The sequence below is a fragment of the Archocentrus centrarchus genome, chromosome 1 (assembly GCF_007364275.1).
Source record: "Archocentrus centrarchus isolate MPI-CPG fArcCen1 chromosome 1, fArcCen1, whole genome shotgun sequence".
In the NCBI taxonomy this organism is placed as follows: Eukaryota; Metazoa; Chordata; class Actinopteri; order Cichliformes; family Cichlidae; genus Archocentrus; species Archocentrus centrarchus.
The window spans coordinates 14428641-14446493 of NC_044346.1; the positions used below are offsets into that span (position 1 = coordinate 14428641).

Below are 17853 nucleotides of genomic sequence, written 5' to 3' on the forward strand. Positions count from 1 at the left end.
CTCTTACCCTCAGGTGTTTTTTTTTTTTTTTTTTGCAGTTTGACATTTTTTCCCTATCTTTACCCATCCTCTTTGCCTCTCTCTCTTCCTCGCTGCATGTCAGTCCAAGTTTTTATTTCTATACTTTCACTGCACTGAAGTGGTGCAATAAATTGACTGTGCGTGCATTAAATCACTTGTGCAATGTGAGTGTTTTAATCCAAGTGTAATTGCAAACCTGTGTACTGTATATCCTCGGCAAAACAGGTTGTCAGGTCCATGCAGATTCAAGCTGACACCTGAGGCCAAAGGTGATCACTAAAAACAGAACATCACACAAACCCCAATCACTTCCAGTTTGGCTCAAACACTGAGTGGAGCTGTGTAAGAGGGAAGAAGAATATGTATAACATGTTTATAGCAACGGGCCATGCATTCACAGGCGTTGTAAAGGTGCACAGAATGGCTGCCATTACATTTCTTTTATGATCTTTAATTTTTATGTTTAAGGATTTTAACCCATTTAATTCAAGCATATCTTTATTGCTCAGCTTAATTTACAAATAGTACCCACATGCATTTGTTTAACAAGAGACATGATGTCTCTGGTACATCTGCTCTTAAGTACTGTGCAAAAGTCTTGACTCTTAAAAACAAAAGCCACCTCAGCTAAGAAAATTGGAAATTGATGCAGTGATTTATTGAAGCAAATATGCTTGTTGGCTGTTTTTGCTAAAAGTACAGTACTACAGTAGATCCACTCTTGTCTGTTCTTTTGACATGTGTGGGAAATAGGTGTAGCAATTTATTGAAACCTGCAAACAAAAATGAAAATACAGTACAGCATTAATAAAGGCAAAAACAGAGTTTGTACAAGTCTAATGAGCTTGAAATATGTGGTGTGACCACCTTTATTCTTCAGCACAGTCTGAACTCTCTTAGGCAGCTTTCTTCTAAGTTCTTTCAGCAGTCTTCAAGAAAAGTTCTCCAGGCTTCTTGAAGGCCAGTCAAAGCTCTTCTTTGGATGTTGGCTGCCTTTTGTTCTGTTCTCCATCAAGTTGATCCCACAATGCTTCAGTAATGTTGAGGTCCAGGCTCTGGAGTCCATAACAGATTGTGTCTTCTGTTGTTTTTCTATCCAGGTATGGTTTTACTGCATTGGCAGTGTGTTTGGGACCATTGTCAAGCTGAAAAATAAAGATGGTAATAAATCCATTCATAATTCCATCAATTTTGACAAGGTCTCCCAACACCACTGGCTCAAATGCAGCTCCAAACGACGACAGAGCCTCCACCGTGTTTTACAGACTGCTGTATACACTCACTGTTGTACCTCTCTCCTGACCTCCTCTGTACATACTGATGACAATTTGAGCCAAAAAAATTTCAAATTTTCTCCCTGTTTCCCTTCCTTAAGAATGGCTTCTTGACAGACACTCTTCCACTGAGACCATTACTGTTCACTGAGGCTTCAGATGGATCAGCTTAAGGACATGATTTTCAGATACTGTTCATCTGCTGTAGATAATTTTTATGCCTGCCCTTCTTCTTTTTTCCTCCATTTTCCTGGTTTCCTCAAAGATTTTTAAGGACACACAGCACACCATGCCGAGAGATGCAAAGTTTTCAGCACTATCACTTTTGAAATCACCTTGTTGGTGCAAAAACACTGTCTTATGTCTGTCAGACTGTGTTATCTTCAACTAAAGAAATGGGAACAAATTATTTGAGGCAGTCTTTATTTTTGAGACAGGCTGCTAGTAACAAAATGCCCCAATGTACAACTTAAAATTAGTTCATCGCTAAATTGTTTGTGTAGACATAACACTGGATCTTCCCTTGAGTAAGGTGCCTTTTTTATTCTTGAATGATTCATAGAGTAGGTCAGTGTTAAGTGACTTAACAAACAAAAAAACATTCCTCTGAAAATGGTCAGGTACAAGGACTGGACTGAAAAAGCAGCCAGTGTCCAAAGACCTTCAAAAATCCTGGAGAACTATAGCTCAAGAACACTTTTTTTTTTAAAAAGTACAAGAAAGTTTGACTCCTTGGAAGCAAAATATAAAGAAATGAGGGGTGGACTTTTGCACAGCACTGTAAATTAATGAAATGTTTGAGCTTTTTACTGTGGAAACCATCGGGAAAACGGGGAAAGTTCAAAAGAATTAAGCACAAAAAAGTTTTTAAAAATTGGGTTTTAATGGAATGATATATCCCAGATGTGGCAAACTACTTTTAGTATTTTTGTGTAGCCTTGCTCCCGTCTTGAAATAGTGCTGCTGGAGCAACAGTGACACTAAAGAAAAGCTATGATATTTATTGAGAAAGGGCACAGTCTCTTTTGTACGTACGCGCGCACACTGAGACATTTTTCCAGACCTGATTCTGTGGCCTAATGGTAGCTGGTGTATCACAGAGGGGACGACACACACGTGCACGAGCTGGATTCAGACAGTCTGAGGGCTGCTTTTTATGGCTTCAGAACATTAGGTCATGACCCCAACCAAAAAGCCATAGCTATTATCAATGTGGGAGTAAGGCCATATTTTCTTTTTTTTTTTTATTTGGTGACAGAGTTTTCATCTGGCCTGCTGTGATGTGGCAGTGTCAGTGTGTTTAAGATCAAATGTTTAGGGATGCAGCCGACCTTGTCTGACTTACTGAAATTGCGACTACTCTTCAAGCAACTGAATGGCTTTGGGGGAAAGAAATAATATCCGTATTATCTCTAGATTAACTAAATTTGCTGCAGTGCATGGAATACACTCAATTAAAAAAACAAAACAAAACATCACTGCAGAGTATTAAATAATTTAACCTAGTTATTTAATACTGAAATGATAAGTGTGCACTTGTCCATATTCATATGATTGCTGAAAATAGATTTGTATCAACCACTGATTCCAGAACTGCTGGTGAACCTGACTGGTTGCATGAGAGCGTATCAGCCAACCAGACATCCTGGAGAGTTAAGCCCTTTAAAATGTGTTATCTCGGTTATTGTGTGATCTTTGTGCAACGGCTCTTTGAGATGTAAGCATATTTATCCCATCTCGTAAAGGATCCTCAAGCACATTGATGCGTTTTGTCCTTTTTTGCAGCACATCGGTTCACGCAGCCTCTGTTGTTAGGGTGGTGATCCGATGGTAAAGGCCCGTGTGTCCCTTGGTTGACCCTGACAGTGCAGTGCCCCCTATCCCTCCACCCTCCGTTCTTTCTCCTCCTCCTCCTCTGCTCTGCTTCTCCATCAGCCTCTCTGAGGTTACTCTTGGCCAACTCTGGCCACCTGATTAAGGGATTAGTGGGGCTGATGGTTGTCAGTGTCCCCCACATGCTGGCTACTACCAATAAAGCAGACACCTGGACCTCAGGGAGGAGGCAAGGGGTTGGTTGCACTTGCATATAAACACAGGAGTGTATGCAAACACATGGATTCGGGAAATTCAGCCTAATGTAGGACCGGTGTTTGTCTCACGTTAACCTTATTGAGCAGGTGGGTAGAGAATGTAAGAGGAGAGGTGGCAGGGTTAGCACAGGGTCTGGTATCTCCCTCCTGTCTTTTTCTCTGGCTTCTCTAACCTCCCCCTGCCCCTCCCACTGCTCCTGATGTCCTGCCAAATTTATATATCCCTTTAATGGTGTGAGTCGCCATGTCAGCAGCGCTGTATAAACCCCACTGCTTTGTCTTGCTTCTGTTTGTCATCACACTGAGACACTGCCTCCTGCCATCACTCTGGTCAAAGATCAGCTATCTTAGAACTGCAGATGCTTAAGGATGTCCTGATCATTTTTATTTTTTTATTTATTTATTTTTTGTCTTGAATCTGATTTTTTTTTTCCTCCACATTATGCAGCTGCACCTGCAACCTGCTGTAAAATAAACATAAAACTATATTTAATCTGATAAGCATGGTCATCAAGACCACTTTAGAGCCAGTTTCTGACAATGGGATAGCTCACAATAATCACAGTTTCTTCTAAATTGTTTCACATATTTTTACGGCAGCATTTAGGGTTTTCTTTTTTTTGTTTAATATCCATAGATGAAGGAGAGTCATTGTTTGAGTCTAGATCAGTTCAGGACATTCCTAACAGCTGCCATCTCCCTCTTGACTATTTTTAGCCCGCTCGCACTTTAAACTTGCACGAGAAGCGAGTCATCTGCTGTTTCAGCCTTTTAGGTCATTGTTTGCGAGATAGAGGAGAAAAGAAAAGAAAAGAAAAAACATACTACATGTGTCATCATCATAAACAAAGAGGCATGGCTTCCTAGGTAACATTTAGTGTTTTACTGTCTCTTGTTTGCCTCAGTAAACCTACATGAACTGCTGTCCTCAAGCGACAGCGTGACCTCCCGCCGCCCTCTTGCCCTCATAATCACACAGCTAGATGCTAACCGGCTCAGCTCAGCTTTAGAGGCAGTGCTCATGCTCTGGCTGTTGTTTGGATTCCCCCAGTTTAGATTTAATTCCATTCATGCAACATCTGTAAACTTGCATGCAGGATGCTTAATTTACTGTACATGCATGGGAAAGTTGTTTTTTGGTGAGAGGGTTGTTTTGTTTGCTGAGATTGCTTGTTCAGACCAGTGGACATTTTTTAAGAAATTTCAAGAAATTTGTTTTTTGTTTTGTTTTTTTTCTCTTTTAAATATTAAACTGAAGTCTTGAGGTGGGGTTTAGAGCCTCTGTTAGGTGGGAGGGGTGGGGTATGGAGTGAATCGCAGTTAACTGAATATGATTTAGGTAGGAAAATAAAGAAGCACTTGATAATACAATCATGCTGACTTTTGCTTCATTAAAAATCAACTTGATTTAAAAAATAATAATTTTGATAATGAAAAAATTGCATTTTGAGGGATGTAAACCTTTTCCCTTTACCTTCTGAAGGCAGGGCGTGCCAGGATCACTGATTTAACTCAGTATGTTCAAAGTTTGAAGAAAGAGGGTTTTACATTTCTTAAAATAGGCTTGACTTAAACAGAATAATTACATCTGATGGGTAATGTGAGAGGAAAACATGCCAAATGAAGTCCTTTCATCTGTAATTATACCTTTCTGTTGTCAGGCTTACTTGAAAAAGTGTTCATACTGTGCTTGATTAAGTCTAGACAAATTAACAATGGAGCCTTTTTTTTTTTTTTTTAAAGTTCAATAAGGAGGGATTATTTGGAAAACAGGACCTTTTTTTTTTTTTTTAAGAGCAGAGTCCCAGATAAAGGTAGGAAGGGATGACTGGTTGCCTCCTGAGTCTAGATACAAGTAGTGTTGGAGCAAAGTAGCCAGATGGCTGATGGAGACTTTAGGTGAGACGCCTGGATGAGATGGAGATGGAGATGGGGAAGAGGGGGCATGAATGATAGAGGCATCGATTACAGTGGGTTTGAAGAACCAGGTCTGGTCACCTGGTTGGCTGGGAGAATGCAGACAGACAGGACAGGTGAAATCTGATGAAATCTGGAATGAGGTTAGGTGTGGTAAAATAGAAATGACCAGGAAAATTGAGCATAAATAATATTTCATATTATTCAAGAGGAATGATGGCCCATAGCTTCATTAAATTGTGGAAGTCTAATATGTTAATGTCCACAAATGTGTTCTGCTTTTTTTTTTTTTTTTTTTTTTAAAGGAAATTTTTACTTTCTTGGGCCTCCTGAAATGATCAGAGATGATTGGGAGGAAAATCATGTTGATGAACCCGCTACAGTAACTATATATAAATATAAATATCTGCATCATTGTGAGGGGCTCTAACTCCAATATTGACTAGAACCACTGGTTTAATGTAAACAGTGCACTGTATTGTCATGTTAAATCTTAAAAATCCATTAAAATGTACTAATGTAGTAGAAATATACAATAATCATATTATTATAATAACAAGAAGAAGAATTTGTAGTAAGGTATTGCTCAGCTGTTGCATTTCATTGTACTGTTCAGGGTTTTCTTTGGGTTTGTTTTCACAGTCAGCTCCATTCTGTGAATAAACTGAAATCTTTACCTATACATGATGTGTACTGGCTGAATCTCTTTGATGAAACCAAACCTAATAATTCCTCTCTGTTCAATTATATTCTGCAGAGAACAACAAAGATGCCCAGTACCAGAAGGTGAAGGTAAAGGCAGAGCCCATGGAGGTGGACCCGCCACCTGCAGACCTCACCCCACCTGCCTCCCACATGCTAGCCTTCAGCACTTTAGGGGCGAGTGAGAAGAGCGAGCCAATGAGTAACCTCCATGAGACATTGGCGTGCCCCCAAAAAGATCTCTTCTCCCAAGACATATCGGTCAAAATGGCCTCTGAACTATTGTTCAAATTGTCAGGTATGTTACCTCAGGCTGGTCACTGACTGTTTACTGAGCCACGGCAGATCCACAACATACACACACATGCACATGCGCACACACACACACACACACACACACACACACACACACACACATACAGTGGAGCATCATGTTCGTTTTTTTTTTTTTCTCGCCTCAGCACTCCAGTGTAAACCTTGGATAGTTTGTGATACTTGACCATAAAACCTACATGTTTCCATTTCCATCCTCTGGTGGCTCTGTAGTAAAGTCAGGATGTAATGACTTCCTGCTTTTTACCTGTATGGCCATGAAAGTGACATTGAAGCAGCAGACAGCTGTTTGTGTTGCCAGATGAAGACAGAGCATTGACGTGTATTCATCGCCCCCCAGAGAAAAGTCAGGGGTGTGTGTGTGTGTGTGTGAGAGAGAGAGAGAGATCGGGTTTGTGACCCCCCTCCTCTATCCAGACTCTGATTGCTTCGCTTAAATGTCGTACAGAGACGCGAGCTTGTGTAAATCTCTTTTTTTGCTCTTCTTGCTCTCACACATATTCACAAATTCACACATTGCCAGTCGTTCTTTCCCACACAGTTTTTCCTGCACACCTTTACACACTCACACAAGGCCCCATGGGGAGTGGTGTCTGCACAAATGCCCCCTCTTCCCTCCTCCCTCTCTTCCTTTCTTTCATTCTCTCTCACTCTCTCTCTCTCTCTCTCTCCCTCGACTCATTTTCAGACATGCCGGCTCAAGCACACTTGGCTGCACACGCTCTCCCCCTGCACTTCCCCTCCATCCCTCCCTCCCTCCCTCCCTCCCTTTACATTTCTCCCGTGCGGCATCTCCATGGCAACGCGGAAAGAGACCTCTGTCCTTGGCGAGCAGTGTGACGGAGTAGGGTGTTTTGGGTAGGGGGTTGGTGGTGGTGGGTTGTAATGAGGGGGGTGGGGGGGCAGTGGGCTGAGGATAAGGAGGGTAGGGAGGGCAGCGGGGGTACAGAGTATGCCCACCCAGGGTGGCCAGGCCATCACTAGCCTGGCAACAACGACAACCGCCCGCCTTAGAACTGGGCTTGAATGTGAGGGGGACTGGAACAGAGTGGGCTGCTGTCACACAATGAGCAATCAATATGAATTACCCAGAGCAGTAGGACCTCAGAGACACATCAGTAGCAAGGTCGCTCTGAACACTGAGATGATTGCAGCTTTGAAATTCACTTCAATGTGTTGCCTTGAAACTCACACATATGGCTCCATTCTCAGGCATTTTGTATAGTGCTCTTTACTACCAAATACTGAACAACCATGATCTGTGCTCACATTTGCTGGACACCTAGTGTCCAATTTTTCTTGCTTTACTTTTAAGAGATTTCTAAGATTGTAGTGTTGAATGATCCTCAAGATTTCAATACTTTTTGGAGGAAAAAGCTAATCTTCACTACATTGGTATGTTTACATGATCGTTTCATATTACTAAGAAATTACTTGGTGTAAAAAAAAAAAATGCACTTTGTTTTTTTTTGGGGGGGGGGGGGACAGTTTTTACTATTTAGGGAAAATGAAAACAAATGGACAAACCAATAGTGAAAAAAAATAGTTTTCTTTGTGATTCAGTTTTCAATGTACAAAACCATCTACTTACAGATGGGTAAAACATTACTGGAAAAAGCTCAACCATTAACCTCTGACAGTGAGCTGTTATGCTGTGGGGGGCATTTTTTTCCACACCATTTGGGTTTACTTGTCCCCTCAGACTGATGGATAAATGTAAAAGTTCTTGTAAGTGGTCACTTTTTTTCCTATGATGAAGCATTTCTATCCTGATGAGAGCAGGGCAGGCTCTTTCAGCATGACAGAGGGGTCACCGAATGGTTGTGAATCACATCCTGTGGCCTTTGCGGGCACCAGATCTCAACCTGTTGAAGATTGTGGTGCGACATGTTCTCCACCATCATCAAAACACCAAATGAGGCGATATCTTTAAGAAGAAAATTGCCGAGGTGAAGTGAAGCTGTTCAGGCCTCACTGAGGCACTTTGTTTGCTGTTTTATTGTTTGTTTTAGTTTTGTCATTAGTTTGTATGCATACAGTGTAAAGCATTTAAATTTTTAAAATATCCTACTTTTTTCAAGCTTACAATCTTTTCATACCAAATATTGATAGTGATTTAACTATTGGGCTGTAATTTGACTCTGTAGGTACAAGAGTACACACGCACACATTAACATACAGGAGCATGACCGTACACAAACACACGTGTTATCTGGGTAGGCTAATGCAGATCTGGGCAATCATACATATTATTTTTTAAAAATGCTTGCAAATTGGTGTTGTTGGGTGAGCTTGTGGCACAGAGGTCAGCAGACCCACTAGAGAAACTCCCACTAATCCAGATGGCCAGTGGCCTCCCTGCTGGCTACGGCAAACCTGTACTTTATGGGCATAGCTTAACTTGGCAGTCTGGCCATAAGTTCACTTGGCGTCCTGATTGTGTCACAACCAATCAAGAAGGAAAGTTTGGACAGCACTGTTAAATTATTCATTCAATTGCTTGATCTGTATGATTCCTCTGAATAGCAGCTCATGTGTCAAACTAAGATTGTCTAGGATGTTGGATAAATCGGTGCACATGTTTCATCTTGGTATCTCTGTCAGACAGCGACTTGTGACCCATGGGGCGTTTTAGGAAACTTACCAACACTGAACTTAAATTGACAGCTGGTCACAGCTCCCAAATTTGAACACAAAAAAGATATCTAAACATATCTTTTGTTGTTTGTTTTTTCCAGAAAAAGTCAGCAAAGCCAACAACCACAAAGACAGTAACATGGTGGGAATAAACAGGTAAGTCAGTGCTTAAACATGTGTACTTACTGTTAGTTGTTAAACCTCTTCCTTCTCCTTTACTCTTTTATTGCCATTTTCGTGATCAATGACTACTTTTTTTTTTCCAAATGTAGCTTGAATATTGGGGTGATTTAATGGCTTTGTAAATAAGCTGTGTGATTTATTTCATATTTCTGTTTCAGTCCATTTCTGGACGAGTGCTTCAGACAATCACCCTTTAACTCGCGCTCCAAGAGCACTTCCCCCGCAGAGGCCAGCTCCTCTACCAGGGTACCGTTTAATGGTGAGACCCATGTTACCGACACACACTGTGGGGCAACGTGATCAAGGGAAGACGGACAAGTCGATAAAAGTTGTAGGAGGCAGCCAGAAGTTGAAGGGAGCTATCTATTCAAGCTGCAGGGCTTAGTTGAAGCATGAGTTGGTTGGTTGACATAAAACAAAATAAGCAATTAGATGATTTTTCCCAACTGTTTCCTTCTTTTGCAAGAAAACTATATTTTATAGCGATTATGTTTCCAGGTTTGGTCAGACAAAACAAGCACACATTTAACACACATTTAACAAGGGACATATGGACAATTAAAAAAAGGAAACTAGATGACTTCAGAAATAATTTATATTAGATTTAAATAAGTGTTAACAGACTAATTGACTAAATGAGAAAAATAATTTTCTTGTTAATCAAGAATAAAAATAATCATCACTGTGGCCTCAGCTGAAAATCAATGAATGGACCCTGTGCCTTTATGTTGTTTTACGAGGGAAACTGGACTAAAAAGACCTCTGCAGTTGGACAAAATGTGGGACCTAATTAACTGCCAACAGTCGGTATCGCTGCATCATTCATGGTGCAGCATCTTCAAAGTTTCCAAGTCTTCATGTTATTCTCACTACAGCTTGTGGAAATAATTGATAATGCGGAGTTGCTCATTACCTACTTAATTACAGTATACAGTATGTCCACGCATTAATAGACTCTTCCCATGAATCCAACACACACACACACACACACACACACACACACACACACACTGGTTATACCCCCTCTCACTTGTTCATATTTGGAGCTTCATCAGGCCTTTCTGAACTCTCACACATTTCCCCAACCCGAAGGCTCTGCTCAGGGCATCCCCTCGCTTCCCCTCTTTCCTGGCATCTCAGAACTTCCCTTCTTGTTCCTTTGGCAGTGAGAGATCCAGAGGTTAATTAGCTTGTGCCAGCTTTGCCTGTCCCTCTGCCAGTTAATGAAAATCTGATTGGCTTCTGGGTGTCAAGAGTGTCCTGAAAGTTAATTCGCCCAGCCCACCTCCCCTTTCCCTTGTGTGTTTAAGCCTCACATTCAGCCTCTGCTGCCTTCTCTCGCTCTGTTTTTTTTTCTTTTTTAACAGTTGTACCATTTTTCTTTTCTCTCTCATTTATTGTGTCCATGTTTTATTGCATCTCCATTTTCTTCCTTGCCGCAGCTGTGAGGGAAGCAGACCTTTAAACATATTTTCAATGCTTTGGTCAGTGAACTGCCATCTTTTCACTGTGTGCCACCTTTCCTTTATACCCCACGTCATTGCACATTTTTGATCCTGCGTCAGCTCTCAAAGGCATACCTTGGGTTTTTGTTTAGCACTCCAATGTAATATAGTGATTATGCATTCCACTCAATGGCATTTAACAAACTATTTGTGCTTAACAGTCTAAGTTGTAAAGAGAAGTATACACATAAGAAGTACATACAAAAAAATATTTTCCTGGAAAAGAGTGTCATTCAGTTGCTGACTGATGCAACTATTGTTTAGAGTTGGACCTCAGCTGTTTGGAGACAGGTCGCCTTGCTGTAAAAAGTGATCAGCCAGAGTTTGAGGGTGTTGCATGCTCCATCGCTGGGTGAGAGATTGAGCATGCAAGTGCCACAAATCTTTGCAATTGGTCCCTGAAAATTCTGTTCATATCATAGCTAATATCAGTGTAAGATAAGCATTTTTGTGTGAAAACCCGCTCTGGCACTATATAAATAAAATTTAACTAACAAACTAACCTGAAAAATTCAAGATTAAAGTCTTGACTGACATGCATTGTGTAATTTCTTGAAAACAAAATGACCTCACACCAAAAATCCAAATGACATTCTACTAACAGAACTGCCTGTTCTATTGTCATATATATATATATATATATATATATATATATATATATATATATATATATATATATATATATATATATAATATAAAATATGCTCACCAAACAAATAAAGGAACTTAAAACCAGACTGTGAACTGCATAACAGGCAAATAACAGCTTCAGCAGACTGTCTGTTGCACAAAAAAGCTCTCCATTATGAAGCATCTAATGGGGCAGCTATCATGCAGAGATGAAGCTGAAAAGTGTGAGCATTTCCCTTTAAGCAAGAAAGAGAGAATAAATGAGTAGGAGTTAGTGTGATACCAGTGTGACTTCAGGAGTTCGCTGTCTCCTCCCTCCAGTCTGGGGTTTAGCACAATCCTTCATTTCTTGTTTGCGTCCCTCTCTTCTGTTCTAATAGCACTAATTAAACCATTAACCACTTGAAGGCCCCTACACCCTAATTGGCTTAATCATCAGTGTGTATGCCGGGTCACGGCCTTGAGCCTCAGCTGTCTGGATTCTCATCACCCTGTGTGACCAAGCCATCCCTGAGTCTCACTTGTGTGAGTCAGGACAAGTTAATGCTTTTATGGGGTATACTTTAGAAAAAACATAAATAAGAGTCTAGGATTTGTATAATAGTTTGAAGAAAACTCTCTGTGCTGCAGATATATTCCAGCTAATGCAGGAAGCCAGAATGTGTTTCTTGTTGTGACACCTTAGCCACCTGGAGGACTTTACTGTGTGTTTGTGCGTTCATGTTTGTGAAGGAACACAAAGTCACTCACTGCCTTTGCTCATTATTAACATAGCTAACAGTAGGTGTTGCTTTACACTTGGCCTGCTTGCATGCATTTACCATCATATTCATGCATTCACTCACCCTTGATGCTGAGTTACAAACCTGCAGTGGAGGAGTGAATTAGAAACGATAGGAAATCAAATTTAAAATGACCACATTTCTTTAAAAATAGTTCTTAGTTTCTACATGTGACATCCTGCCTTTATTTCTAATTACACGAGTTCCAGACCATTGTTTTTATCAATCTACAACTTTGACATTTTTTTTTTATTAATCAACTTACATGATCGTCAAAACAGTTGGTGATAAGATTTTGAGTTATGGAGCTCCAGTTAAAAAAGATCTGCATGACTCGAGAAATTACTTATTCTGTAGTCTGTGCTCTCAGTTTCTTAGAAATACTGTGAAATCATTCTTTCATACGTGGTACAAAGCAGATGCATCTTTTTGGGGTAAATTGTTTTGACAGATTCTGTATCTCTTGTCCAGATGCGACTATTGTCTAGATGCCTAGCCAACAATTAATTTAACTGCAGAAAAAGTCAAACTGACTGTGCGTGAGCTTCTCTTTGACAGTTCTAAAACTCTGTGAGGGATGGTGTGATGCAGCTGAAAGAACAAACAAAGACATAACTCACATAAACTCACTAGTTTGCATATGGAGGCCAAAGAGGAGATTAAATGAGTGAAGTTGTGCGAGTCACTGCAGCAGCAGTGGAATGTCCTTTCACACCAACATCTGTTCTTTACCACTTGCCACAAAACCTGCCCTCAAATGCCACAAAGCATTCTTTGCTTTTTCCTTATTGTGGTATTCAAACCCACACAGATAGCTCATCAGCTGGCTAGACGGTGTTTTTAGGACAGCTTTAAAAAAAAAAAAAAAAGTGATAGAGGGAAGTTCAGTTGGTTGTTAAATATCAACAGTGGACTGAAGTGCACCAATTTCCATCTGCAAAGAATCTAACTCTGAGTTAGTGGGAGGAGGGAGCAGCATTTTTTCCCTTCCTTTATCAGCATTAAAAAAAAAAAGCTAAAGAATTTCTGAAGAAGCCTTTTTTGCCTATTAATGTCTTGCATATAGAAAGGTTTTGGCCAAGGCCAATATGGTGGAACCTGTTCTCTGAACAACAGAGTAAATTGTAAAAATATATCATGGGAGTTGTGCAGCACAATGGCAAAAAAAAAGTACTACATATTTTTACTTTTGTAAATTACACCTTGCTTTATTCATATGGTGGGGGTTAATTCAAAGCTGCAGCTTCTATTTTTCAGAGTCTGTCACAGCATGTGAAAATGCTCTGTTTTTCTTTTTATTTCTTTCATTTAGGAGAGGGTGGAGGAAAGCGATGAAATACAGCAAAGGAGAGTTACAGTGGTATGCTTTTGCTGCAGGCTTTCGTAGCAAAGGACTTGCGCTTGCCGTTGACATTAAGAATGCATTTAAACTGCATCCCACCTGCAGGCTAAACAAGGAGCATCTGTCAAATGGTGGCAGACAGGTTTCACTCTTGTGGGTTAGCAAATTAGCCTACAGTTGTTCTGCCGTTCACTGAAACGAGGGGAATTAAGACTTTTTCATATTCATAGAAGCAGATTTGTGGCATATTTTCTCAAACGTCTCTGTTTTACCTTCCAGCTTTTAGCTGTCAGACCGATTCTAAGTTGCCATGACTGATTACGTGAACACAGATCATACTTCAAGTATGTTCTTAAAGGGGGATTATTCACTAACAAAACATACTTTTTTCCCATTTTTTCCTTTGTCCCCTCAATTTCTGACTTTATCTGTCCATTTTCTTTTTTTTTTTTTTTTCTATATTTAATTTGTCCCATTTCTGGTCTGGCTGGGTGGTGGGTGGGCACATGGGCAGAAGGTGAAAACTGAATAAATTTGGTTAGAAAATATTTATATACCTTTAAGAGCCAAATACTGTGACCACCCCCTGCCTAACACACCTTTTGTGTGATGCAAGTGTCGTGTAGCTTTCTTTATATAGTCCCAGTTCATAACAACAATCATCTCAACCCTCTTTATACTGTAAGATAAAGATCCTGCAGTATTCTGGAGAAAACCCCAACAACCAGACTCCCCCCTATGAGCAAGCACTTTGCAATGGTGGGAAGGAAAAACTCCCTTTTAGCAACCTCCAGCAGAACCAGGCACAGGGAAGGACAGCCATCTGCTGTGAACGGTTGGGGGTGGGGGGGTGGGGTTGAAAAATAAGAGAGCATAGGATGACAAGACAAAACACAGACTATGGAAGAGAGAAGAAACAAATTTAATGACAAGCTGCAGTGGTATGTAAACACGTGGGGAGTGAAAAGAGGTGAGTGGAGAAGAAGTGCTCAGTGCATCACATAAAATCCTGCAGCAGTCTGAGCCTATTGTAGCATAACTAAGTGATGGTTCAGGCTCACCTGATCCAGCCCTAACGATAAGATTGATCAAAAAGGAAAGGTTTAAGTCTAATCTTAAAAGTAAAGAGGGTGTCTGTCTCCCAAATCCAAACTGGGAGCTGGTTGGGTTGGCTGTGGCTCAGGAGGTAAAGCAGGTCATCTACTAATCGGAAGGTTGGTGGTTCGATTTCTGGCTGCTCCAGTCTGCATGCCAAAGTATCCTTGGGTAGGATGCTGAACCCCAAGTTGCTCTCCGAGTATGGTCGGAGTATGAATGTTAGATAGAAAGCACTTTGAAGTAGGAAACAGTGCTTGTATGAATGTGTGCGTGTGAATGGGTAAATGCAAATGTGTTGTATAAAGCGCTCTGAGTGCTCAGCTAGAGTAGAAAGGTGCTATATAAGAACTAGTCTATTTACCATTCCACAGAAGAGGGGCCTGAAAGCTCCGTCTCCCATTCTTTCAGAAACTTTAGGAACCACAAGTAAGCCTGCAGTCTGAGAGTGAAGTGCTCTGTTGGGATAATATGATATTATGAGGTCATTAAGATATGATGGGGCCTGATTATTCAAAACTTTGTATGTGAGGAGAATGACTTTAAATTTGATTCTGAACAGAGAGCCCATGAATAGAAGGTAATGTAAGCTGTCTGAGTTGGAGCAGCCATGGTTGGACTTGGATGAGTCTTGTTCAAGCATATCCCCTAACAGCCTGTCATCAATTGTCCCTTTTTTCGACTGCTGCTGACTGGGATTACCCTATAAACTGTCAAGAGATTCTTTAACCCAGTTGTCCAACCATAAAAATTTGGCCACTGTTAAAGCTGTGCAGGTCTCAGTCTGGGGAAGTTTGACTATCATCTGATGACTTTTAGGGATCTGGACCAATATTTGGGAGCTTATGGTGTAGCCAGAGAGTGTAGGGGCCAAGATTTTTGGTTTCATGTGTCGGTCGTTGTTTATGAATGTAGATAATTAGAAAAAAAAGAAAAGCTCATTCATTACCATACTATAAACTGAGGATTTTAAGATTGCATTTTGGCAGATGAGTTTCTGCTTTTGCTCTACATGCGAATTCTTCTCTTGGATTCAAGCAAAACCTGCTCAGATATACGTGGTCAGTACTACAGACTGCAATCAAAAACCTTCCAGAGCAGAGTTATTAAATTACAAATATCCAAACACCTCAGTTCTTTACACCAGATCATCTTTCCTGCATTCAGTATATTGACTCACAGGACCAGCCTTTCCCTAAACATCTAACATATCCCGGACCTTTGTTACAAAATACTCAACATTATTTGCTTCATCGAGAAGTGAGCAGTAATGTTTTGGCTCATCAGGGTAAATAGCAAAGACAGCTTAGAGTAATTTAACTAGATACACTTTACAATATATTTATATTTACAAACAAGTACGAAAATTACAGCACTATGTCCTTTTACTGCTGCTGTTTATCCTGCTGGGCTGCTGTTTTTACTTTAGTCAATAGTTATTACACTTCTCAAAGAAGCAGATTTCTTCAAATGTTAAAATACTTCTTAAAGAAAATATGAGTGTGCCTCAATACAGCTGCTTTACTGGTCTAACTGGGTTAATGGTTTGAGCTGCATAGCCCACCTGACAGCAGATTATTGAATAAAAGGAAAATCCTGAAAACAGACAATAAAAGTGAAGCTTACCAATAATCGAGAGAATACGCTGGTCAGTAGATCACCAGGGCTTGAGTAACTTTGTCTGATGTACAGCAGTGTGACTTCACAGTGTTTGGCCAAACTGCAGATGTTTCTGTGACCGATTGTGTCGGCAGAAAATGATGTGTGTGTGTGTGTGTGTGTGTGTGTGTGTGTGTGTGTGTGTGTGTGTGTGTGTTCCAGACTCGGAAAAGGATGATGGAGAGCCGGGAAATGGGATCGCACAGTGGAGATTAAATGAACAGCTCTTCCCCTGTCCCGTTTGTGGCAAGGTGTTTGGTCGACAGCAGACCCTTTCTAGACATCTCTCTCTGCACACAGGTCAGTCACCGCCAGCGCACTATGGCATCCTTTACAAAATCATTTGCATTTCCATCTCTCTGTTAATGTGCAGATGTTTGGTATTTACATGTGTTTGTGTTGATGCTGCTCACAGTAAATAAATAAGGTTGGCTAGACTAGATTACCCTTCCTTTAAAGAGATTACTACCATGATTAGTCTCACTGGGAAAACTGCCCGTCTAATTACCCAGCTAGAAGGATGCCCCTCTCTCTCTCTCTCTCTCACACACACACACACGCACACACCAGTAATTCTGATAGTGCTACGATTGGTTAGCTCTTTCACTTTCTCTCTGGGAGTCTTCGTCACTCCCTTGTGTCCTGATTACCCTGTGTTTTCAGACTCTGCTCTGCTTTGCACCCCATTGATTCATTCTGCCCTATCGCTGTCTTCCACAATCCCCACTTTCCTCAGTCTTTATTTAGTAATAAACAAATAAATAAATAAAATAATTATCCTGTCTGTAAAAAATGTATCTACTCTGGATTAGCAATGAATTCAACCTGCTTGGGATCGCAGAGCGAAACCAGCGAGTGCACAAATGGAGACTTGTGTACAAAATGCCCCCACACAATTGGACATGCTCTCACATTTTGCGTGCGCACACTACACAACATGCACACTCACCATCTGAGAGTGTTGGCTGTGAACAGCTTGGCCACACCACAGAGAGCAGAAGCAGGGGCATATGTCAGTGTGATGGTCTTTTTGGTTTCCCCGGCGACATAAAGGTTGCCTGGCTTCATGTCCTTGGGGCAAATGGTGTATGTGTGAGTGTGTGTGTGTGTAAGCATGTGTGTGTTAGAGGGGACGCTAGATGTGCTGTTATGTTAATTTGTTTTGGATTAAGGGAGATGTGTTTTTGCGTGGATCACAAATAATGGGAGATGATGTTCATGTGCGCCTGGTGGCATCTACTGTACAGGTGTTTCCCAGAAATCTTGGGATCAGGTTTACGGTTGGGGGCGGGCGAAGGTTAGGCAGTGTTAAGCGTTAAGTAATTAGGTTTAGGCTTGCTTTAAAAGCTCAGAGGCTGAGCGCAACTTAATGAAATATCATCTGAGGTGATGTTTACAGTAACCCAGGGTCTTCTGTCTGTGTCTGTGTCTGTGTCTGTGTGTGTGTGTGTGTGTGTGTGTGTGTGTGTGTGTGTGTGTGTGTTTCCTTGCAGAAGAGAGGAAGTACAAGTGTCACCTGTGTCCTTACGCAGCCAAGTGCAGGGCTAACCTCAATCAGCACCTGACCATCCACTCTGTCAAGCTGGTCAACACAGATGCTGAGCAGATTGTGAGCGCTGTTACAGCTGACTCTACCGAGCGCAAGAACTGCCCTTACTACTACAGGTAGTAATAAGTGACCAC

The 17853-nt window shown here is 41.0% G+C and overlaps 1 protein-coding gene across 1 annotated transcript in view; it reads left to right on the plus strand.

Annotated features, from left to right (window-relative positions):
• Positions 1-17853, plus strand: part of znf827 (zinc finger protein 827) — a 75045-nt gene that overhangs the window by 42632 nt on the left and 14560 nt on the right. The window contains 5 exon segments of the mRNA XM_030743280.1: positions 6060-6302; positions 9076-9130; positions 9316-9416; positions 16333-16470; positions 17664-17835. Coding sequence (XP_030599140.1) covers positions 6060-6302; positions 9076-9130; positions 9316-9416; positions 16333-16470; positions 17664-17835 — 709 coding nt within the window.